We start from the raw sequence: 26050 nt of genomic DNA, 5'->3' as shown, positions 1-26050 counted from the left end.
ATCACTTAAACCCAGGAGGCAGTGAGCCGAGATCACACCACTGTACTTCATCCTGGGTGACGGAGCAAGACTCTGTCTCTCAAAATAAATAAATTAATGCACAAATAAAGTATTTTTTTGTAAATGGTTCAAGGAAATGATTCGATTTTTTTTTTTTTTTTTTGAGATGGAGTTTCCCTCTTGTTACCCAGGCTGGAGTGCAGTGGCGCGATCTCGGCTCACCACAACCTCCGCCTCCTGGGTTCAGGCAATTCTCCTGCCTCAGCCTTCTGAGTAGCTGGAATTACAGGCACGCGCCACCATGCCCAGCTAATTTTTTGTATTTTTAGTAGAGACGGGGTTTCACCATGTTGACCAGGATGGTCTCGATCTCTTGACCTCATGATCCACCCGCCTCGGCCTCCCAAAGTGCTGGGATTACAGGCTTGAGCCACCGCTCCCGGCCGATTCAATTTTATTTTATCATTATTTTTTGAGAAGATCTCTATTGTATGCTCCTGGCAACTTTGTGGAAGATCATTTCATCTTATACACAAGGCTTCATTTCTGAGCGCTCTATTCTGCTCTTTTGTCTGTTTATCTACCATTGTGTCAGTATCACAGTGTTTTTTGTTATTTTAGCTTTTAATATGTTTTAAAATCCAGAAGTATAGACTAGTCACATTGGCTCATGCCTGTAATCTTAGCACTTTGGGACATGGACGGACACATTATGAGGTCAAGAGTTAGAGACCAGCCTGGCCAATATGGTGAAACCCTGTCTCTCCTAAAATACGGAAATTAGCCAGCCACAGTGGTGCATGCCCATAGTCCCAGCTACTCAGGAGGCTGCAGCAGAAGAATTTCTTGAACCCAGAGGCAGAGGTTGCAGTGAGCTGAGATTGCACCACTGCACTGCAGCCTGGGCAACAGAGCAAGACTTTATCTCAAAAAAGAAAAGAAATAGTACTATTGGATTTTTAAGGAGTTTATATTGAATTTGTTTACCATTATAGTTTGTAATGACATCTTAACAAAATTTTGACCCTTGAGCAAAAATATGTTGAAGCGTGTCTTTTTTTTTTTTTTTTTTTTTTTTAACTGTTTTTTTAGAGACAGGGTTTTCCTACATTTTCCATGCTAGTTTTGAACTTCTGGGCTCAAGCAAACTTCCTGCCTGTCCTTCAAAAATGCTAGTACTGGAGTTTTGAGCCACCGCACTCAACATGTGTGTTTTTAGGTATTCTTGCATTTACCAGTTTCACTTTTGCTTTTTTTTTCTTTTTAATTTTTTTCTTTATTTCTCTGGGCACAATCTTGGCTCATTGCAACCTCTGCCTCCTGGGTACAAGTGATTCTCCTGCTTCAGCTTCCTGAGTAGCTGGGATGACAGGTGCGTGCCACCATGCCCAGCAAATATTTGTAATTTTAGTAGAGACAGGGTTTCACCTGTTCACCAGAACGATCTCAATCTCTTGACCTCGTGATCCATCGGCCTGGGCCTTCCAAAGTGTTGGTATTACAGACACAAGCTACTGCCCGGCCTTTTGCATTTAATTTATAGCTTCATTTGGTTTCAGTCAAAGAACACACAATGAATGATTTTGGTCTTCTTAAATTTATTTGTCATTTCAAGACAGGATTATATTTGTCACCCAGGCTGGAGAATATTGACATAATTTTGACTCGCTGCAACCTCAGCCTCCTTAAGTAATCTTTCCATATCAGCCTCCTGTGTAGCTGAGACAGCAGACATGCACTACCATGCCTCGCTAATTTTTTGAGTATTTTTAGTGACAATCTCACTGTGTTAATTAGGCTGGTGTCAGTTTTCTGATCCCAAGTGATCCTCTCACCTTCATCTTCCAAATTATTGGCTTTGTAGGTATCACCACTACACCCAGCTGCTATTTAATAAGATGTGTTATGTGTCCTAACAGAATACATCAGGTGCAAATAAGAATATTGTGTACTTTCTTGCTTTTAACTGAAAAGTTCTGTATATGTCTGTTAAGCCTAGTTGGTCTATGGTATGGTTTGGCTGTCCACGTTTTGTAAACCTCATGCTACAGTGTAATCCTCAATGTCAGATGTGAAACCTGACGAGAGGTACTTGGGGCCAATTCCTCATGAATGCCTTCGCACTACCCTTCTGGTCATGAGGAAGTTTTCTCTCCATTAATTCAAATGACAGCTGGTTCATTTAAAGAAACTGGCTCCTAGCTGGGCGCAGTGGCTCAAGCCTGTAATCCCAGCACTTTGGGAGGCCAAGGCAGGTGGATCACGAGGTCAAGAGATCGAGACCATCCTGGTCTACATGGTGAAACCCCGTCTCTACTAAAAATACAAAAAAAATTAGCTGGGCATGGTGGCACGTGCCTGTAATCCCAGCTACTCAGGAGGCTGAGGCAGGAGAATTGCCTGAACCCAGGAGGCGGAGGTTGCGGTGAGCCAAGATCGCGCCATTGCACTCCAGCCTGGGTAACAAGAGCGAAACTCCGTCTCAAAAAAAAAAAAAAAGAAAAAGAAACTGGCTCCTTCACCTCACACTTGCTGTCTCTTACCGTGTGATATGTCCAGCTACTCCTTGTCTTCCACCATGATTGTAAGTTTTCTGAGACCTTCACCAGAAGCAGATTCTGTTACATTCTTCTTGTACAGTCTGCTGAACTGTGAGCCAAATAAAACTTCTTTCTTCGTAAGTTTTACACTCAGGAATTCCTGTATATGCAAAATAGTTAACATGATCTATAATGTCTGTTTTATGTTTTCTTATTGATCTTTTATCTGAATTTTCTATATATTATTCCAAGTAAGGTCTTGATCTCTACAATTATGTTGCTATGTTTTCTTGCTTCACCTTTGCCAAAATTTGTTTTATATAATTTGGAGTCCTCATGTTACATATACATATACATATACATATACATATACATATACGTAGATATGATATAGATTGTAATGTAAATTGACCCATCTGACCATTATATAATACTGTGTTTGTCTTATGGTAGTGCTTGACATAAGGCATATTATATCCAATATAATTATTACCACCTTACCCAATTGTGGTTACTATTTGCATGGAATATAATTTTTTTCAATTCTATTAATTTCAACTTCTTTGACTCAATGCTAAAATGAGTATATATTATAGACAGCAAAGTGTGTGCTTTTTAACTTAAGCCACTAAGGCGTCATTTCTTTTTTATAAATGTATCTTTTTTTTTTTTTTGGAGACAGAGTTTCGCTCTTGTTACCCAGGCTGGAGTGCAATGACGTGATCTCGGCTCACCGCAACCTCCGCCTCCTGGGTTCAGGCAATTCTCCTGCCTCAGCCTCCTGAGTAGCTGGGATTACAGGCGCACGCACAACCATGCCCAGCTAATTTTTTGTATTTTTGGTAGAGACGGGGTTTCACCTTGTTGACCAGGATGGTCTCGATCTCTTGACCTCGTGATCCACCCGCCTCGGCCTCCCAAAGTGCTGGGATTACAGGTTTGAGCCACTGCGCCCGGCAATGCATCTATTTTGAGATAAAGTCTCTCTGTCAACCAGGCTGGTTTGCAGTGGCATGATCATGACTCACTGCAGCCTTAACCTCCCAGACTCAGATGATCTCATTTCAGCTTCTTGAATAGGTAGGTTGCAAATATTTGCCATCCCAATCCCAGATGGTTTTTTTGTACTTTTTTCTGTGGAGACAGTTTTTTGCCTTGCTGTCTAGGTTGGTCTCAGACTCCTGAGTTTAAAGCGATCAACTTCCTCAGCCTCCAAAAGTTCTGAGATTACATTTTTTTATTAAGTAGTTTATTTTAAGATGATTGCTTAAAGATATAAAGTTACTATTACCGGTTTCATTGTATTGTATTTTATTTTATCCCAGAATACATGTGCAGGATGTGCAGGTTTGTTACATAAGTAAACACGTGCCTTGGTGGTTTGCTGCACCTATTAACCCCTCACCTCGGTGTGAAGCCCTGTATGCATTAGCTATTTATCCTGATGGTCTCCCTCCTCTCAGAAAGGCCACGGTGTGTGGCTTCCTTCCATGTGTCCATGTGCTCTTATTTTCAGCTTCCACTTTTAAGTGAGAACAGGTGGCATCTGGGTTTCTGTTCCTGTATTAGTTTGCTGAAAATAATGGCTTCCAGCACCATCTCAGCCTTTGCTAAGTACATGATCTTGTTCCTTTTTATGGCTGCATAGTATCTCGTGGTGCATATGTAGCACATTTTTGTTATCCAGTCTATCATAGATGGGCATTTGGGTTGATTCCATGTCTTTTTTATTATGAATTGTGATGCAGTGAAGATACACATCCATGTATCTTTATACTACAGCGATTTAGGTTCCTTTGGTATATACCTAGTAATGGGATTGCTGTTTTCAATAGTATACCTGGTTCTAGGTCTTAGAGGAATCGCCATACTGGCTTTCACAGTGCTTGAACTAATTTACATTCTCACCAAAAGTGTAAAAGCATTTCTATTTGCCATAGCCTCACCAACATCTGTTGTTTCTTGCTGTCTTAATAATTACCATTCTGACTGGCATGAGATGGTATCTCATTGTGGTTTCGATTTGCATTTCTTTAATGATCACTGATGTTGAGCCTTTTTTCATGTTTGTTGAAACATAAATGTCTTCTTTTGAGAAGTGTTTATTCCTGTTCTTTGCTCAGTTTTTAATGGGGTTGTTTAATTCTTGTAAATATAAGTTATGTAGACTCTGGATATTAACCCTTGTCAGATGGACAGATTGCTAAGATGTTCTTCCATTTTGTAGAGTGTCTGTTCACTCTGATAATTTCTTTTGCTGTGCAGAAGCTCTTTAGTTTAATTAGATCCCATATGTCAATGTTTTCTTTTGTTCAAATTGTTTTTGACATTTTCATCAAGAAATCTTTGCCTATGCCTATGTCCTGAATGGTATTGACTAGATTTTCTTCTAGGGTTCTTGTAGTTTTGGGTTTCATATTTAAGTCTTCAATTCATTTGGAATTAATTTTTGTACAAGTGGAAGAAAGGGGGTCTAGTTTCAGTTTTCTACATATGACTAGCCACTTCTCCCAGTACCATTTATTAAAAGGGAATCCTTTTACCATTGCTTGTTGTTGTCAAGTTTTTCAAAGATCAGATGGTTGTAGATATGCAGTCTTATTTCTGAGTTCTCTATTCTGTTCAGTTGGTCTGTCTGTTTTTATAACGGTTCCAGGCAGCTTGTTACTACAGTATACTTTTAGGTTGGATATCATGTAGTATACTTTTAGGTTGGATATCATGATTCCTTCAGCTTTGTTCTTTTTCATTAGGATTCTCTTGGCTATATAGGGTCTTTTGGGGTTTCATGTGAATTTTAAAATAGTTTTTTTCTAATTCTGTGAAGAATATGAATGATAGTTTAGTCAGAATAGCATTGAATTTATAAATTACTTCGAGCAGTATGGCCATTTTTACAATATTGATTCTTTTTTGTGTCCTGATTTTCTTGTGCAGTGGTTTGTAGTTCTTGAAGAGGTCCTTCACTTCCCTTGTTCGCTGTACTCCTTGGTACTTTATTCTTTTTGTAGCAATTGCGAATGGGAGTTTCTTCATGATTTGGCTCTCTGCTTGTTTATTGTTGGTATATTGCAATGGTTGTAATTTTTGCACATTGATTTTATATCTCAAGACTTTCCTGAAGTTGCTTATTAGATGAAGAAGTAGAAGTGTTTGGGCTGAGTCAGTGGGGCTAGATCTAGGATCATGTCCTCTGCAAAAAGAGACACTTTGAATTCCTATTTAAATACTGCTTGTTTATTTCTTGTGCCTGATTTCCCTGCCAGAACTTCCAGTACTTTGTTAAACAGGAGTGGTGAGAGGGCATCCTTATCTCATGCCAGTTTTCAAAGGGAATGCTTCCAGCTTTTGTTCTTTTAGTATGATATTAGCTGTGGGTTTGTCATAGATAGTTATTATTATTTTGAGGTATGTTCCACGAATACCTACTTTATTGAGAGTTTTTAACATGAAGTGATGTTGAATTTGATCAAAGGCCTTTTCTGCATCTATTGAGATAATCATGTGGTTTTTGTCTTTAGATCTGTTTATGTGATTAATTATATTTATCAAATTTTATATGTTGAACCAGCCTTGCATCCCAGGAATAAAGTTGACTTGATTGTGTGGATAAGCTTTTTGATGTGCTGCTGGATTCAGTTTGCCAGTATTTTACCAAGAATTTTTGCATTGATGTTCATCAGGGATATTGGCTTGAAGTTTTTTGTTTGTTTGTTTTTGTTTTTGTTTTTCATTTTATCTCTGCCAGGTCCTGATATCAGGATGATGCTGGCCTCCCAGAATGAGTTAAAAAGAAGCCCCTCCTTTTGTATCATTTAGAATAGTTTCAGAAGAAATGGTACCAGATCTTTTTTGTACCTCCGGTAGAATTCAGCTGTAAATTTATCAGATCCTGAACTTTTTTTGTTGTTGGTAAGCTATTTGTTAGTGCCTCAATTTCAGAACTAGTTATTGATCTATTCAGGGATTCAACTTCTTCCTGGTTCAGTCTTCAAAGGATGGATATGTCCAGGAATGTTCCATTTCCTCTAGATTTTCCAGTTGTGTGCACAGAGGTGTTTACAATATTTTCTGAAGGCTGTTTTTATTTCTATGGTGTCAGTGGTGATATCCCCTTTATAAATTTTTATTGTCTATTGCACTCTTCATTTTTTTATTAGTCTAGCTGGCAGTCTATTTTATTAATTTTGTAAAAAAACAACAGCTCCTGGATTCATTGATTTTTTTTTTTTTTTTTTTTTGAGACGGAGTTTCGCTGTTGTTACCCAGACTGGAGTGCAATGGCGCCATCCCGGCTCACCGTAACCTCCGCCTCCTGGGTTCAGGCAATCCTCCTGCCTCAGCCTCCTGAGTAGCTGGGATTACAGGCATGCGTCACCATGCCTAGCTAATGTTTTGTATTTTTAGTAGAGACGGGGTTTCACCATGTTGACCATGATGGTCTCGATCTCTTGACCTCACGATCCGCCCGCCTCAGCCTCCCAAAGTGCTGGGATTACAGGCTTGAGCCACTGCGCCCGGCTGATTTTTCTTTCTTTTTTTTTTTTTTGAGACGGAGTTTCGCTCTTGTTACCCAGGCTGGAGTGCAATGGCACGATCTCGGCTCACCGCAACCTCCGCCTCCCGGGTTCAGGCAATTCTCCTGCCTCAGCCTCCTGAGTAGCTGGGATTACAGGCACGTGCCACCATGCCCAGCTAATATTTTATATTTTTAGTAGAGACGGGGTTTCACCATGTCGACCAGGTTGGTCTCGATCTCTCGACCTTGTGATCCACCCGCCTCGGCCTCCCAAAGTGCTGGGATTACAGGCTTGAGCCACCGCGCCCGGCTGATTTTTCTTTTTTTTAAGGGATTTTTTTCTCTCTGTGTCCTTCACTTCTGCTCTGAATCTGGTTATTTCTTGTCTTCTGCTAGCTTTAAGGTTTGTTTGCTCTTGGTTTTCTCATACTTTTAGTTATGATGTTATGGTTTCCATTTGAGATATTTCTAGTTTTACACTTTTATTTTTTTGAGACAGAGTCTTGCTCTGTCACCCAGGCTGGAGTACAGTGGCTTCATCTTGGCTCACTGCAACCTCTGCATCCCATGTTCAAGTGATTCTCCTGCCTCAGCCACCCAAGTAGCTGGAATTGATTACAGGTGCCCACCACCGTACCAAGCTAATTTTTGTATTTTTTTTTTTTTTTTTTTAGTAGAGATTGGTTTTCCCATATTGACCAGGCTGGTCTTGAACTCCTGATCTCAGGTGACCCACCTGCCTCAGCCTCCAAAAGTGCTGGGATTACTAGTATGAGCCACTATGCCTGGCCCTTTCTAGCTTTTTGATGTGGGTTTTTAGTGCTATAAATTTTCTCCTTAACACTGCTTTAGCTGTGTTCCAGAGATTCTGGTACACTGTCTCTTCATTCTCATTTGTTGCAAAGAATTTCTTGATTTCTGCTTGTTTTTCCTTTGAGATGGAGTTCTCTTGTCACCGAGGCTGGAGTGCAGTGGTGTAATCTCAGCTCACTGCAATCTCTGCCTCCCAGATTCAAGTGATTCTCCAGCCTCAGCCTCCCAAGTAGCTGGGGTCACAGGCACCCACCACCACACCTGGCTCATATTTTGTATTTTTAGTAGAGATGGTGTTTTGCCATATTGGCCAGGCTTGTCTTGACTCCTGACCTTAGGTCATCTGCCTGCTTCGGCCTCCCAAAGTGTTGGGATTACAGGTGTGAGCCACTGTGTCCAGCCAAAGTCTACAGCACCTTGTATTCCCAGGTGCTCTCTTATCCTAGTTTCAGCAAGGCTCGCCCCTACTTAGCTTCTGAGATCAGGCATGGTCAGAAGGGTGTGGCCGCAGATACTGGCCTCTGATATAATCGTATTTGGCTAGAAGTCATTCAGGGGTAGGTTGCTCAGTTTCCATACAGTTGTGTGGTTTTGAGTGAGTTTCTTACTCTTAAGTTGGTTTTTTGGGTTTTTTTGTTTGTTTGTTTGTTTCGAGATGGGGGTGTTACTCTGCCACCCAGGCTGGAGCACAGCAGCATGATCTTGGCCCACTGCTACTTCTGCCTCCTGGCTTCAAGTGATTCTTGTGCCTCAGTCTTCTGAGTAGGTAGGACTACAGGCATGTGCCATCCTGCTCAGCTAATTTTTTATATTTTTGGCAGACATGGGGCTTCACCATGTTGGCCAGGCTGATCCCAACCTCCTGATCTCACCTGATCCACACCCTTCGGCCTCTTTAAAGTGCTGGGATTACAGGTATGAGCCATCGTGCATGGTGAGTTTCCTACTCTTGAGTTTTAATTTGATTTCACTGCAGTCTGAGAGACTTATTTGTTATGATTTCAATTCTTTTGCATTTGTGAAAAGTGTTTTACTTCCAATTATGTCATCAATTTTAGAGTTAGTGCCATGTGGAACTTAGAAGAATGTGTATTGTGTTGTTTGTGGCTGGAGAGTTCTGTAGATATGTCAGTTCCACTTGACCCACAGCTGAGTTCAAGTTCTGAATATTGTTACTTTTCTGTCTCATTGATCTCTTTAATATTAACAATGAGGTGTTAAAGTCGCTCACTATTATTATGTGGAACCCTAAGTCTTTTTGTAGGTCGCTAAGAATGTGTTTTATGAATCTGGGTGCTCCTTAAATGGATCTTTACCTTATGTAATGCGCTTGTCTTTTTTTAATCTTTGTTGGTGTAAAGTTTGTTTTGTCAGAAACTATGATTGCAACCCTTGCTTTTTTCTGCTTCTATTTCCTTTGTAAATTTTCCTGCATGTTTTTACTTTAAGCCTACATTTTTCTTTTCATGTGAAATGGGTCTCTGGAATACAGCACACAAATGGGTCATGACTCTTTATGCAGTGTGCCCTTCTGTGTCTTTCAATTGAGGCATTTAGCCTATTATAATTAAGGCTAATATTGTTATGTGTGATTTTGAATCTGTCCAAGTGATGCTAGCTGCTTATTTTACATAATTGTTGATGTGGTGGTTTTATACCATCACTGATCTTTGTACTTCAGTGTGTTTTGGTACCAGCACTGGTTGGTTATGCTTTTTTCTTCCCATATTTAGTGCTTCTTTCAGGAGCCCTAGCAAGGCATGCCTGGTGGTAATGTATTCTTTCAGCATTTGCTTGTCTAAAAAGTTTATTTTTCTTCACTTATGAAGACTTAGAAATTTTTTGTTTCTTGTATCTTTGTTACTCATTTTCTATTTTTCTGTGTTTATGTCTTTTTTATGCTTATCTTGACATGCTTTTATTTCTTTATCTGCATAGATATATATTTGTGATGATACCTTGGGGATTACATAAAACTTCTAAAAGATACAACAGTGTATTTTAATCTGGTAAAAAATGACCTTCAGTTGCATTCAAAAATTTTTTCTCCTTATCTGCCCTCAAATTTGTCATTGATGTTGCTAATTATATATGTTATATATTCACTAACAAATACTTATAATGATTTCTATGCTTTTACTTTTCAAATTTTAGAGGATTTTTTTTTTTTCTTTTTGAGCTAGAATCCCACTCTGTTACCTAGGCTGGAGTGCAATGGCATGATCTCAACTCACTGCAACTTCTGACTCCTGGGTTCAAGCGGATACCTTTCAAATTTTAGAAATGTTTTTGCATCATTATTACAATGCTAAGAAGTTTTATTTTTGTGTATGTGCATTTCTTTCCCAGCAAATAATGTATTTTATATAATTACATGTTACTTTGTTGAATCGTTATTTTCAGTAGAAGCAACTGCTTTAAGCACCTTTTTTTTTTTTTTTTTTTTTTTTTTTTTGAGACAGAGTTTCGCTTTTGTTACCCAGGCTGGAGTGCAATGGCGCGATCTCGGCTCACCGCAACCTCCGCCTCCTGGGTTCAGGCAATTCTCCTGCCTCAGCCTCCTAAGTAGCTGGGATTATAGGCACGCACCACCATGCCCAGCTAATTTTTTGTATTTTTAGTAGAGACGGGGTTTCACCATGTTGACCAGGATGGTCTCGATCTCTCGACCTCGTGATCCACCCGCCTCGGCCTCCCAAAGTGCTGGGATTACAGGCTTGAGCCACCACGCCCGGCCTAAGCACCTTTTATATTTAGAACATATGAAGTGCCATTAGACTTTTTCAGAACTTGGTTATTATTTTTTTTCTTTTTTTCTTTCTTTTTTTTTTTGAGGGCCAGAGAGCAAGTTTTATTTGGTGAATGCTGACAGCAAACATCATCCGAGAGAGATGAGATGGGAAAGGTGCTGACACAAGAGAGCCTAGGGAGCCTTCAGGCTAGATACAAAATTCACACAGGGAAAGGCACGGACTCTGGGGAGACTGGGAAGGTCCTCAGCCATTCAGCACCATGCGGACGAGTTCTTCGTAGTTGATACAACCATTGCTGTCCTCGTGCCCGGCCACCAGCATCTCTACTTCTTCCTCTGTCATCTTCTCACCCAGTGTGACAAGAACATGCCGGATTTCAGCACCCATGACGGTGCCATTTCCTTCTTTGTCAAAAACCCGAAGTCCTTCGACATAATCCTCATAGGTGCACTGGTCGTTGTTCTTGGCCACTGTCTGCAGCATGGGCAGAAAGTGCTCAAAGTCCAGCACCTTCACATTCATCTCTGCGGTCTGGTCTTCGGTGAAGTCACACATCTTGACTGCTCAGCTCTGCGGGACCTTTTCCTGCAGTAATGGCAGAACTTGGTTATTTTTGAAGGTTTTTTTTTTTTTTTTTGAGACGGAGTTTCACTCTTGTTACCCAGGCTGGAGTGCAATGGCACGATCTTGGCTCACCGCAACCTCTGCCTCCTGGGTTCAGGCAATTCTCCTGCCTCAGCCTCCTGAGTAGCTGGGATTACAGGCACGAGCCACCATGCCCAGCTAATTTTTTGTATTTTTAGTAGAGACGGGGTTTCACCATGTTGACCAGGATGGTCTCGATCTCTTGACCTCGTGATCCACCCGCCTTGGCCTCCCAAAGTGCTGGGATTACAGGCTTGAGCCACCGCGCCCGGCCCTGAAGGTTTTTTTTGTTTGGCAGGACAGATATGCTGGTAGTAGTATTCTCATTTGATAGCTGTTTTGTTTTGTTTTTAGGACTTTGATTATATCACACAATTTCCTTCTGGCCTGCAAAGTTTTGTTGACAGTTCACAAGCTATCTCCTAAGACTGTGCTTGTAAATGACACATTATTATTATTATTATTATTTTTGAGACGGAGTTTCGCTCTTGTTACCCAGGCTGGAGTGCAATGGCGCGATCTCAGCTCACCGCAACCTCCGCCTCCTGGGTTCAGGCAATTCTCCTGCCTCAGCCTCCTGAGTAGCTGGGATTACAGGCACGTGCCACTATGCCCAGCTAATTTTTTGTATTTTTAGTAGAGACGGGGTTTCACCATGTTGACCAGGATGGTCTCGATCTGTTGACCTTGTGATCCACCTGCCTCGGCCTCCCAAAGTGCTGGAATTACAGGCGTGAGCCACTGCGCCCTGCCAATGACACATTATTTTTATCTTGCATCTCCCATTATCTTCTTGTGACTTTTGAAATTGTGTTTATATATGTGTTTGTTATCAATATCTTTGTGTGTGCTCCTAGTTTGTTGAGCTGCTTCATTTTGACATTATTTTTTCTTTCAGAATTTTATATATATATACATATATATATACACACACATATATATATACACACACATTTTTACCTTTACAGTTTCTTTTTGGATATGTTAAATATTTTGTTCTTATCCTCATTTTGTATTTTTTTATTTAAAATTTTTAAAATTTGGCTGGGCACGGTGGCTCAAGCCTGTAATCCCAGCACTTTGAGAGGCCGAGGCGGGTGGATCACGAGGTCAAGAGATCAAGACCATCCTGGTCAACATGGTGAAACCCCGTCTCTACTAAAAATACAAAAAATTAGCTGGGCATGGTGGCGTGTGCCTGTAATCCCAGCTATTCAGGAGGCTGAGGCAGGAGAATTGCCTGAACCCGGGAGGCGGAGGTTGCGGGGAGGCGAGATCGCGCCATTGCACTCCAGCCTGGGCAACAAGAGCGAAACTCCGTCTCAAAAAAAAAAAAAAAAAAAAAAAAAGAAATTCATTAAATTTTGCTGAACTCTGACCCGTGCCCTGTTTTTTATAGTATTGTGTTCCTATTTTACTCATTGAGTATTCAATATATTTTCAATTGTTAAAATTAATATACATAGGCCGGGCGCGGTGGCTCAAGCCTGTAATCCCAGCACTTTGGGAGGCCGAGGCGGGTGGATCACGAGGTCGAGAGATCGAGACCATCCTGGTCAACATGGTGAAACCCCGTCTCTACTAAAAATACAAAAAAATTAGCTGGGCATGGTGGCATGTGCCTGTAATCCCAGCTACTCAGGAGGCTGAGGCAGGAGAATTGCCTGAACCCAGGAGGCGGAGGTTGTGGTGAGCCGAGATCGTGCCATTGCACTCCAGCCTGGGTTAACAAGAGCGAAACTCCGTCTCAAAAAAAAAAAAAAAAAAAAAAAATTAATATATATATGTTTTTTATGGTTTCTTTCTGAAAGTTTTATAATATTTTTGATGGAACAATTTTGCCCTAGTTTGTATTCATTGTAATCTATGATTAAGATTTAGACATCAGGCCAGGTGCGGTGGCTCACGCCTGTAATCCCAGCACTTTGGGAGGCCGAGGCGGGTGGATCACGAGGTCAAGAGATCGAGACCATCCTGGTCAACATGGTGAAACCCTGTCTCTACTAAAAATACAAAAAATTAGCTGGGCATGGTGGCGTGTGCCTGTAATCCCAGCTACTCAGGAGGCTGAGGCAGGAGAATTGCCTGAACCCGGGAGGCGGAGGTTGCGGTGAGCCGAGATCGTGCTATTGCACTCCAGCCTGGGTAACAAGAGCGAAACTCCGTCTAAAAAAAAAAAAAAAAAAAAGATTTTGACATCAGAAAAAGCTACCTGTCACAACCTTTATAATGTAGTTTTGTCCTGGTATAGTCTGAAAACAGTTATCTTGGACAGAGATCCTGGGAGACTCTCAAACATGTTCTTTGAATGTATCTGTTCTAAAATTTTGTGTGTATTTTTTAGTTAAAAGAGTTGATTTCTGGTTCATCAGTAATCATTTGCGATATCTGTTTTCTGTCTGTTGTGTTGCAGTCTCTCTACTGTTGTAACATTTACCTTTGGTCTCAGTAGATTCAAACTGTCATTCCAAAATACAGCATCATTTCTTTCAGCACTTTATGTGATGGGAGATGAGTTTCTGGAACAGCCCCTAGAAGCAAGTAATACAGATGTATGTGTCAGTATTTTACTTTTTCATTAAAAAAGAAACCAAAAGTTAGGAATTTACTTTGAAAGGCACGACGTTATATTGGTGACCAGGAAGAACTGTGTTGGGTAAATATAACAGACTTTTCATTTTCTTCTGTGTCTTTGCATTGTACCCACCTGGGGAACTTTACACAGTTATAAGTTTTTCTCAAATGTATTTTGGTCAGTATATTTTTATTACATTTATATGTCTATGAAGGATTTAGGGGCTGTGGTATTTTATTATGGCATCTTGCTTATTTAATTTGTATAATATAGGTTAGATTTGTAACGTTGTTTAAGTCTAGTAAGTTGAATAATTTGTTTTTATTTTTTAAATTTATGTATTTTAGCTATGTGTTCCTATTTTGTGAAAGACCTTTGGCCAGAGCAAGACATAAAAGATTCTTTTCAAGAAGTAATACTGAGAAGATATGGAAAATGTGGACATGAGAATTTACAGTTAAAAAAAGGCTCAGCAAGTGTAGATAAGTGTAAGGTGCACAAAGAAGGTTATAATGAACTAAACCAGTGTTTGACAACTACCCAGAGTGAAATAGTTCGATGTGATAAATATATGAAAGTCTTTCTTAAATGTTTGAATTCAAATGGACATAAGACAAGACGTACTGGAAAGAAAACTTTCAAATGTAAAAAATGTGACAAATCATTTTGCATGCATTTATACCTATGTCAAAATAAAAGAATTCATATTAGAGAGAATTCTTACCAATGTGAAGAATGTGGCAAAGTCTTTAAGCGGGCCTCACACCTTTCTAGACACACGAGAATCCATGCTGGAGAGAAACCTTTCAAATGTGAAGAATGTGGCAAAGTCTTTATGCGGCTCTCAGCCCTTTCTACACACAAGAGAATCCATACTGGAGAGAAACCTTTCAAATGCGAAGAATGTGGCAAAGCTTTTAAACACTCCTCAACCCTTACTACACATAAGATGATTCATACTGGAGAGAAACCCTACAGATGTGAAGAATGTGGCAAAGCCTTCAACACATCCTCACACCTTACTGCACATAAGATAATTCATACTGGAGAGAAACCCTACAAATGTGAAGAATGTGGAAAAGCTTTTAACCATTCTTCATCTCTTACTACACATAAGTTCATTCATGCCGGAGAAAAACCCTTCAAATGTGAAGAATGTGACAAAACTTTTTGTCGATTCTCATTCCTTACTAAACATAAGATAATTCATACTGGAGAGAAATTTTACAAATGTGAAGAATGTGGCAAAGGCTTTTACTGGTTTTCAACCCTTACTAAACATAAGAAGATTCATACTGGAGAGAAACCCTACAAATGTGAAGAATGTGGCAAAACCTTTAATGTGTCTTCAAACCTTGCTACACATAAGATGATTCATACTGGAAAGAAACCCTACAAATGTGAAGAATGTGGCAAAGGCTTTTACTGGTTTTCAACCCTTACTAAACATAAGATAATTCATACTGGAGAGAAACCTTACAAATGTGAAGAATGTGGCAAAGCTTTTAACCAATCCTCAAACCTTACTACACATAAGATAATTCATACTGGAGAGAAGTCTTACAAATGTGAAGAATGTGGCAAAGCTTTTACCCATTCCTCACACCTTACTTCACATAGGAGAATTCACACTGGAGAGAAACCCTACAAATGTGAAGAATGTGGCAAAGCTTTTAACCAATCCTCAAATCTTAGTAAACATAAGATAATTCATATTGGATAGAAGTCTTACAAATCTAAAGAATGTGATAAAGCCTTTAACCAAACCTCAACTCTTACTAAATATAGGAAGAATTATCCTTGAAATTTTATCCTTGAAAAATTATTCCTACAACTGTGAAGAATGTGGAAATTCTCTCAACCAGTCCTCATAACTTATTAAACAAAATAACTCGTAGCAGAGAGAAACTCTACAAATGTAAGCATGTCCTCAACTCTTAAAAAGCGTTTAAAAAATACTGTATAGAAATCCTATGAGTGTGAAAAACATGGCAAAGCCTTTAACAACATGTAACAGCTGCTATGCTCCAGGGGAGGGATCCCTATGCCAATGTACAACTTGATTTTGATCCCCAGGCCTATGCTTAAGTGTCTTTGTGTGCTCTCAGGGCTTGGGACCAGATTCCCAAAAGCAGAATTTAACAGGGATCTTTTATAAATGTTCAACAAGGGCCTCAGGAGCCATTTGTTGAGTTTATCAATTGGTTAACCCAGGCAATTAAGAGATAAATTTGTCACACCCAGGCAGCTATCTTATTGTTGCAGTTGACTTTGGAAATGCAAACATGGATTGCCAGCAAGTAATGCAGACAATCAGAGGAAAGGCAGTTACAGTTGGGAAACTTACATGAGCATGTCAGCTGGTGGGAACTGAGACACACAAACCCAAAATATTGGCTATGGCATTAGGCCTCCTAAAGTGAAAAGAGAGAGAAATCAAAATGATTTTCTCTATGGAAAGCCAAATCATATGAAAAGGAAATTCCCCCATAGTAGAGACCAAGGTAACTCAGGGAAAGAACCCCCTTCTATACGTCTCTAAAGTAAAAAGGGGAAACAGTGGGCAAATCAATGCAGGTCAAAATTTGACAAAAACGGAAACCACGTAAGTAACCAGGAGGGAACCTTCATGAGGGACCATCCCTGGGCTCCACTTCAAACTGGGGCAATGCCAGCAGCTTTCCTTGGTTAGATGGAAACTCCACAGTCCTCTCTCTCAGAGCAGTCACCATGGGGAGTGCAGGACTGGACTCACTCTGCCCCAACAAATAACTGCTAAAAGAAGACCCTAAAAGGGTTGCAACTGGGATGTGGGGGCAGTTGCCTCTGGGAACAGTGGGAGTAGTTCTATGGTGGTCCAGCCTATCCAGTAAAGAATTTAATGTGCTCACTGGAGAATTGATAGTGATTACCAAGGTGAGAGATTGGTTATGATAGAATGTAAAGGTCTGCATATTCTCTCTGGACCAAAGGTAGCTCAGCTACTGATTTTACCATACTAGGTTTCCAATGCCCATGGAAAGCAAAAGGGAAAGGGAAGTTTTTTTTTTTTTTTTTTTTTTTTTTTTTTTTTTGAGACGGAGTTTCGCTCTTGTTACCCAGGCTGGAGTGCAATGGCGCGATCTCGGCTCACCGCAACCTCCGCCTCCTGGGTTCAGGCAATTCTCCTGCCTCAGCCTCCTGAGTAGCTGGGATTATAGGCACGCACCACCATGCCCAGCTAATTTTTTGTATTTTTTTTTTAGTAGAGACGGGGTTTCACCATGTTGACCATGGTTGGTCTCGATCTCGTGATCCACCCGCCTCGGCCTCCCAAAGTGCTGGGATTACAGGCTTGAGCCACCGCGCCCGGCCGGGAAGTTTTAAAAGCACAGGCGCCACAGGAGTATATTAGAATAAATCATTGATCAGAGACCCATAATTACCTTAAAAATCAAAAACAATTTTACTGTCTTACTGGACATGGGCGGAGATTTCAATCAGTGATCCAAACTGGCCAGAAACTGGGCCCTGGGTCACTTAGAAACAAACTGTTGGCATTGGAGATGTGCATACAGTTGAGCAGAGCACATGCCCTCTAACCTCTTGTGATTCAGAAGGAAGAAAGGAAGTTACACAACATCTAATCATGCCCATTCTTGTTAACCTTTGGGAACAAGGCCTATTAGCCCAATGTGGGTGATGGCAGACCCCTTTCTAACAAGACCACTGTTACTATTCCTCCCCTACCTCTGATCCAATTTAAGTAGAACAGTGGCCTCTGAAGGGATAGAAATTGCAGAAGGCCCATGAATTAGTTGATGAGCAATTAAAAGCTGAGCATATACAACCATCTAATAGTCACTGGAATTCGCCCATTTTTGACATTCTGCAAAAGTCTGGGAAATGGAGACTTTTGCAATGACTTACATGCTATCAATGCCGATTTGCAACCTGTAAGACCCCTTCAGCAGGAGCTTCCTTCCCCCATGATGATTCCTCAAGATTGGCCTATAATCATTATTGACTTAAAGGACTGTTTTCATACAGTTTCCCTAGCAGACCAGGACAGAGAAAAATTTGCATTTACAATACCAGCTATCAATAATGAAAGGCTAGCTTGTTAATTTCATTGGAAAGTACTTTCTCAAAGACTGCTAAACCGCCCTGCCTCGTGTCAGTATCATGTAAATCAAGCTTTGTTCCCCAGTAGAGTTTCCTGATTGCAAGGTTATTTATTTCATGGTTGATACTCTAGCAGCCCTAATGGAGCCAATGCTTTTAAATTATTTACCTCTGTCATGAAGAATACACAGCTAAGAGGTTTAATCATTGCTCCTGAAAAGGTACAAATGTCCTCTCCTGGGAAATATCTTGGGTACATACTAACTTTCGAGTCAGTAAGGCCTCAAAAGGTTAAATTAAATGCTAGCAACTTACACACCTGAAATGATTATCAAATTGCTAGGCAATGTCAACTGGCCCCCTCTGCCCACTTTAGGCATTCTTATTTATAAGCTGCAAACACTGTTTGCTATCTTTTTTTTTTTTTTTGAGATGGAGTTTCGCCCTTGTTACCCAGGCTGGAGTGCAATGGCGCAATCTGGGCTCACCGCAACCTCCGCCTCCCGGGTTCAGGCAATTCTCCTGCCTCAGCCTCCTGAGTAGCTGGGATTACAGGCATGTGCCACCATGCCCAGCTAATTTTTTGCACTTTTAGTAGAGACGGGGTTTCACCATGTTGACTAGGATGGTCTCGATCTCTCGACCTCGTGATCCACCCGCCTCAGCCTCCCAAAGTGCTGGGATTACAGGCTTGAGCCACCGCGCCCGGCCTGTTTGCTATCTTAAAGGGCAATACAGCTCTGAATTCTCCCAAATATTTAACTGCTACAACAAAAAGGGAATCGAGGAAATAGAACAAACTGTCTCTCAAAGGCAACTAGATTGCATTGAGCCACACTATTCAGTTGTTTATTTTTCTCACCAAACACTCCCCTACAGGGTTAATAGGATAGATGACCCTAAGACTGCACTTTCTAGAATGGGTTTGTTGCTCACATACTGGGACTAAAACACTTCTCCCTATATCCAGTTACTTAGTAAAGTCATCCATTCAGGCCACAGATGATGCAAGGTTATGATCCTGATATCAGGATTCCTTTAAGTAAAAAGAAATTCAAAGCAGTATTGCCCTTATCAATGGACTTGCAAATAGCACTCTGATTACACAGGACAAATAGAGAATGTCTTTCCTGCTGATTAACTCTTTCATTTATTATCTCATACCCCTATGGTCTTGCCCACAAAAATATTTTACTACCCCATACCTAATTTACAATTGTTTACTGATGGTTTGGATAAACATGAAAAAGCAACACTTTGCTGTAGATCACATAATTCCTTCCCTTAATCTGGGTTTACTAGCACTCAGAAAGCTGAGATTGTGGCCCTAATAATGGCTTTGGAAAGTTTTTACACTCAGCCCCTCAATATTGTTAGTGATTCAGCTTATTTTTATTTACTGCAGAACCTTGAGACCACTTGGGAGCTTACCCTTTGTGTTCTTTTTCTTTAACTTCAGCAATTTATAGGTCAACATACACATCCTATTTTTATTACAGACAGTTGAGCCCACAACTCACTTCCTGGCCCATTGGTTTATGGCAGTAATCAAGCAGACCTTCAGATTGTGACATCACTGCTTGACCAAGCCACGAAATTGCATCAATTTTCCATCAAAATTGGGTAAACTTATCTAAACAATTTCAACTTGCCCAGATACTGTATAAACAAAGTATCCTACAATGCTCAGATTGCCAGCTCAGAGGCACATAACCGCCTTCAGCAGGTGTTAACTCTAGAAGATTAGAACCTTATCAGTTACCGCAAACAGATGTTACATCCCTGCATTTGGAAAACTAAGATATGTATGTGTACCATTAACACAAACACTCGTTTAATTAGTGCACACACCATCCCTGGAGAGTCTACTGTCATTAGACATCTTTTAACATTTGCATTTATGGGACAGGCCACAAAAATAAAACTGATAGTGGTCTGGCTTGTGCCAGCTCACAATTTCAATAATTTTGTCACATTTTATAAGCATCATTTTGTATGCAACATTTTATAAGCATCCCATATAACCCCCAGTGACAAGCGATAGTAGAAGGTGCTCATTCTACTCTTAAAAATAAGCTGAAAAAACAAAAAGAGGAAAAAAAAAAGGAATATGAGTAAAGGACCCTGCAACACTATTAGCATAAGCCTTATTTACCCTAAAATTTTTAAATTTAGATGGCAAATTTCTTTTTTTTTTTTTTTTTTTGAGACAGAGTTTCACTCTTGTTACCCAGGCTGGAGTGCAATGGCACGATCTCAGCTCACCGCAACCTCCGCTTCCTGGGTTAAGGCAATTCTCCTGCCTCAGCCTCCTGAGAAGCTGGGATTACAGGCATGCACCACCATGCCCAGCTAATTTTTTGCATTTTTAGTAGAGACGGGGTTTCACCATGTTGACCAGGATGGTCTCGATCTCTTGACCTTGGGATCCACCCGTCTCGGCCTCCCAAAGTGCTGGGATTACAGGCTTGAGCCACCGCGCCCGGCGGCAAATTTCAATCAGCTGTAGAAAAGCACTTTGCTAAGCTTCTAAAGACATAGAACCTGCAGTTTTATGAAAAGATGTAAACAGTAATGTATGGCATGGCCCAAATGAATTATTAACATGGGGAAGAGGGTATGCTGGTGTCCACACCTCCTCAGGTCCACTTTGGATTCCAACACAATGCATCAAACCATACCACAGTGTAACTAGGACCCAACCCAGTACCAGAAATAAAGGAACTAAGCCTACAGGACACACAGCCCAAGACAATGTGGTGTGCAAGCATTTCTTTTCTTGACATCTTAACCAACACTTGCTTTTTAATGAGAGTCATTCTAACAGGAATGAGTTGATATAGTGTGTTTTTTTTGGCTTGCCTGTTTGTGATAATTGACACTGAATGTTTTTAAATAAATATATCTGTTGGCTATATGTTTGTATATTCTGGAAAAAATACTTATTTCAGCTATTTGCTTATTTTTAATGATTGTTTTTTGTTGTATTGTCATTTGAGTTTTTAATATATTTTTGCTATTAACCCCTGTATAACTTGCAAATATTTTCTTTCTCTTTTTAGTTGTCACATTCTGTTGATTGCATCAGATTCTGTGCAGCAGCTTTTTAATTTGAAGTGATCTGACTTATTTATTCTTCCTTTTGTGTCCTGAGATATTTAGGTTAAATTTAAAAACTTGCTTGCCCAGACCAATGTCATGGGGCTTTCACTCTTATTTTTTGGTACTAGCAGTTTCAGCGTTTTAGGCCTTACATTAAATTGGCTAATTTATTTTGAGTTTATTTTTAATGTATGATGTGAGATGAGGGTCTCACTTTTCTTCCTCTGCATATGGATATAAAGTTTTCTTAACATCATTTATTGAAAATACTGTTCTTACCTTTAAACAAAGTCACCTTTATTTAAAATCAGTTAGCTGTAAATACATGGATACATTTTCTACTCTTTTTTTTCTTCTACTCCATTGGCCTATGTCTGTATTTTTATTTCAAGTACAATACTGTTTTGGTTACCAAAGCTTTGTGATGTATTTCAAAGTCAGGTAGGATGATATCTTCACTTCTTTTGTCTTGATTGCTTTGGCTATGCAAGGTCTCTTATGGTACCATATGAATTTTACATATACTTTTTAAAAACTTCTATGAAATATGTCACTGGTATTCTGATACAGGTTGTATTATATCTGTAAATCATTTTGTGTAATACAAATTATTTGTTAATAATGCCACTTCATGAATGAGTAATATTATTCCATTTATATATTATTTAATTTCTATAATGTTCTTTAGAGTAGAATGTAAGGTGTTTCAACTTTTTGATTAAGTTTATTTCAAATTATAGTTATGGTGGATGGAATTCTTTTTTCATTTTGAGATAGTTATTTATTTATTTATTTATTTATTTATTTATTTTGAGACGGAGTTTCGCTCTTGTTACCCAGGCTGGAGTGCAATGGCGCAATCTCGGCTCACCTCAACCTCCGCCTTCTGGGTTCAGGCAATTCTCCTGCCTCAGCCTCCTGAGTAGCTGGGATTACAGGCACGTGCCACCATGCCCAGCTAATTTTTTGCACCTTTAGTAGAGACGGGGTTTCACCATGTTGACCAGGATGGTCTCGATCTCTTGACCTCATGATCCACCCGCCTCGGCTTCCCAAAGTGCTGGGATTACAGGCTTGAGCCACCGCGCCCAGCTTATTTTTTATTTTTATTTTTATTTTTGAGATGGAGTCTCCCTCTGTCCCCCACGCTGGAGTGCAGTGGTGCAATCTCACCTAACTGAAACCTCTGATTCCAAGGTTCAAGCAATTCTCCTGCCTCAGCCTCCCAAGTAGCTGGAATTACAGGCATGTGCCACTATGCCTGGCTAATTTTTGTATTTTTAATAAAGATGGGGTTTTATTATGTTGGTCAGTTGACCTCAATCTCTTGATCTCATGATCTGCCTGCCTTGCCTTTCAAAGTGCTGGCATTTTAGGTGTGAGCCACTGTACCCAGCCTCATTTTCAGATAGTTATTAATGTATAGAAAAGCTATGACTTTTGATGGTACATTCGTAAGGTTTAATAAATTTGTTTTATTGTTTTTGCTTGGTCTGTCCAGGCTCGAGTGCAGTGGCATGATCTTGATACACTGCAGCCTCTACCTTTGAGGTTCAAGCTATTGTCCTGCATCTGCCTCCCAAGTAGTTGAGACTACAGGTGCCTGCCACTACTCCAGGCTAATTTTTCTATTTTTGTAGAGACAGGGTTTCACAATGTTGACCAGGCTGGTCTTGAACTGCTGGCCTTGTGATCCACATATCCTAGCTTCCCAAAGGGCTGAGATTACAGACATGAGCCAACATGCTGAGCTTGTTATTTTTAATATTCACTAAGATACTAGGCTTTTATATACTTTATGTATAGGGATAAAAGGAAATTATATAGAAATAATTTAACTTCCTTTACGCCAATCTGGATGCCTTTGATTTTATTCTCTCATTCCTTTCTCTTGGATATTTAGTAAGACTGATTAGAGGCCGGGCGTGGTGGCTCAAGCCTGTAATCCCAGCACTTTGGGAGGCCGAGGCAGGTGGATCACAAGGTCAAGAGATCGAGACCATCCTGGTCAACTTGGTGAAACCCCGTCTCTACTAAAAATACAAAAAATTAGCTGGGCATGGTGGCGCGTGCCTGTAATCCCAGCTACTCAGGAGGCTGAGGCAGGAGAATTGCCTGAACCCAGGAGGCGGAGGTTGCGGTGAGCCGAGATCGCGCCATTGCACTCCAGCCTGGGTAACAAGAGCGAAACTCCGTCTCAAAAAAAAAAAAAAAAATTATGGTTGGGTGTGGTGATCCACCCATCTCAGCCTCCAAATGTGCTAGGATTACAGGAATGAGCCACCGTGCCTGGCCTAAATAAATTACTTTTTATAAACAGACAAACAAAAAACCAACAAATAAAAGAAATTTAAATATTACATGGGAAGTAATAAAAAAGGAAGCACTTAAGAAAGACTAGGTCAGGCATGGTGGCTCACGCCTGTAATGGCTCACACCTCCAGCGCTTCAGGAGGCTGAGGCAGGTGTATCAGGAGTTCAAGACCAGCCTGGCTAATCTGGTGAAACCCCATCTCTACTAAAAATACAAAAATTAGCATGGTGTGGTGGCAGGCGCCTGTAATTTCAGCTTCTCGGGAGGCTGAGGCAGAAGGACTGCTTAAACTGGAAGGTGAAGGTTGCAGTAAGCCAGGATTTCACCACTGCACTCCAGCCTGGGTGACGGAGGGAGACTCCATCTCAAAACAACAACAAAAACAAATACTAAAGACAGTTCTAAACCTCAAGACTAGACAAACACCAGTGTGTGGCTGAGGACACATGGCCCCATCAACTTTCCAAAGAAAAAGCTCAATTCAAAGATGTCCTGGTAAGGTATTTGTGCCTATGAAAGATAAAAGGAGAAAAAGTGGGAAGATTTTGACAGTGAAATGTAAGAGGATTGTTTTTTACTTTTTGCTCATGTTAAATATTTACAAATAGAAATCAAGTATTTTAAAAAGTGTCATCCAAAAAAAAAGTGTCATCCACTGCTTTGTGCAAAAGTGATTAATTAAAATACTGCTTCTGAAATGTACAATAAAGGACAAAAGTAGCTGGTAATGTTGTGAATCGAAGCGGAGAAGTTGGCTTTGGGGAATGTTGGAAAGAAACTGGGAATTTAACATTTTACGGCAAGGCTGGCAAGGATTTTACTGCAAGCCTAGCAAGTTCTGGCAAGGCTGAAATGAACAGAGTAGTGGATTTGAGACCCTGCTTGCCACACATTTGGAAAATGCAGGGGGACAACGGTGGCTCTGACTAGAGTTAAAATAATTAAATAGCAGGTAATTTGGCTGAAGTGGCTCTAGTGGTCTAGGTTCCTATGGAACAAGAACACCAAAATCTAGCTCAAATGTCTTTTTTTTTTTGTAAGTTACTACCTTAAGAGAAAACAAAATTCAGCCTTAATAACCATAAATCTCCAATTAATCTGATGACATAATCAAAAAATGTTCTCCTGGACACTGCAAATGAAGCAACTACCTAACTTTACCCAATTGATTATTTAATTTGCTTTGCTTTGTCACACACCTTATAGAAGCCTTTATTTCAAGATCCTCTGGTAGCCCCCAAACCGTAAACCATCAGGTGTGGTAGCTCATGCCTGTAATCCCAGCACTTTGGGAGGCGGAGGCAGGCAGATCACCTGAGGTCGGGAGTTCAAGACCAGCCTGATCAACAAAGAGAAACCCCATTTCTTGTTTTTGTTTTTGTTTTTGTTTTTGTTTTTGTTTTTTTGAGACGGAGTTTCGCTCTTGTTACCCAGGTTGGAGTGCAATGGCGCGACCTCGGCTCACCGAAACCTCCGCCTCCTGGGTTCAGGCAATTCTGCCTCAGCCTCCTGAGTAGCTGGGATTACAGACACGTGCCACCATGCCCAGCTAATGTATTGTATTTTTAGTAGAGACGGGGTTTCACCATGTTGACCAAGATGGTCTCGATCTTTTTTTTTTTTTTTTTTTTTTGAGACGGGGTTTCACCATGTTGACCAGGACGGTCTTGATCTCTTGACCTCGTGATCCACCCGCCTCAGCCTCCCAAAGTGCTGGGATTACAGGCTTGAGCCAGCGTGCCCGGCCGCATGTGATCTTATACACAGGGTTAAAGGCAAACATCCTCTGGGGTGAGCTTGGCTCAGCTCAGGAAGGAAGCTCTGCCCGAGAAGGCTGCAGCCTAGGCTGTCACTCGTCCTTCAGCCTAGCATCTCATCACTTCTTCTGTCACTCAGGACCTGAAGGGGCGGGTCTTCATCATTATCCAATCAGGGACTCTGAGCTTTAGGCCGCGCCATCCCGCGCGCAGCTGGAGCCGCCAGGACGGCTTCCGGGTTTGGCGGGGCCTTTGTCTCTCCCTGCAGTCGGAGTTCCAGGTCTTGTCTTCACTGCTGTGCCCTTTTCTTCGAGAGGCCCATCCTCTGTGGCCCTGTGACCTGCAGGTATTTGGAGATCCACAGCTAAGATGCCAGGAAGCCCTGGAATTCTACACATGGTGAGAGCGCCGAGTCAGACATCCCGAGAGAGGGGAAGGGGCTGGCTGGAACCGGTGGGAAATGGCTGTAGCGGGACTCAGGCCTCCCCGCGGTCACCTCCACCATCTGCGCCCGGAGGTCTCCTTGCCCAGCTCGGCCCCAGTCCCCTTCAGCCATAAGATGGCGGCTGCGCTGACAGCAGTGGTCCTGGGTGTCCTGTGTCTGCCTTGCGCGGTGACTGAGTCTCGGTCTGGAGCTCTCTCTGGACAGTGCTGCGTCTCTCCCAGATTGTGCAGGGACCACGGGAGGGTCTTCATGAGAAAATCCTGATTTGGGGTGTGGGATGATGAACGGGAAGAGCTTTGGGTCCGTGGGGTTTTCAGTTTCTATTTTCTGCTATTAAAAATCTGTGTCAGCCATTGCAAAAATATTAAAGGATTTAATCAAAGAGTGATTCAGTAATTGTAGAGCACCCGGTATGTTTCGTAGTTTGTGGTTTTTGCGAGGAGCTTTTTGCAGTTTGTGGTTTATGAGAGGAGCTTGAGGGAA

At 41.0% G+C, this 26050-nt stretch overlaps 2 protein-coding genes and 1 long non-coding RNA gene across 3 annotated transcripts in view; 2 read left to right on the top strand and 1 right to left on the bottom strand.

Moving 5' to 3' along the window:
* LOC104650336 (uncharacterized) overlaps positions 1–26050 on the top strand; it is a 57287-nt gene that overhangs the window by 15082 nt on the left and 16155 nt on the right. Inside the window, 1 exon segment of the mRNA XM_074385657.1 lies at positions 14193–15560. Within this exon segment, the coding sequence (XP_074241758.1) occupies positions 14193–15560 (1368 nt within the window).
* On the bottom strand, positions 10667–13768 carry LOC120362647 (myosin light polypeptide 6-like). The gene is made up of 2 exons (XM_039465483.2): positions 13708–13768; positions 10667–11210 (listed from the first exon to the last, which is right to left on the bottom strand). The coding sequence occupies exon 2, from the start codon at positions 11178–11180 to the stop codon at positions 10869–10871; it is 312 nt and encodes a 103-aa protein (XP_039321417.1). The 5' UTR covers positions 11181–11210; positions 13708–13768; the 3' UTR covers positions 10667–10868.
* Positions 11188–13464, top strand: LOC141581142 (uncharacterized). Its single transcript, XR_012513693.1, has 2 exons — positions 11188–11244; positions 11551–13464. It is a non-coding gene; the product is annotated as an uncharacterized LOC141581142 (long non-coding RNA).

Source organism: Saimiri boliviensis, chromosome 14 (assembly GCF_048565385.1).
Source record: "Saimiri boliviensis isolate mSaiBol1 chromosome 14, mSaiBol1.pri, whole genome shotgun sequence".
Taxonomy (NCBI): Eukaryota; Metazoa; Chordata; class Mammalia; order Primates; family Cebidae; genus Saimiri; species Saimiri boliviensis.
This window is presented reverse-complemented; position numbering and strand designations above follow the sequence as displayed.

What these genes read in the sequence shown, in the direction of transcription:
- LOC120362647 (XM_039465483.2), bottom strand. Translation starts at nt 11,180, where the DNA reads ATGTGTGACTTCACCGAAGACCAGACCGCAGAGATGAATGTGAAGGTG.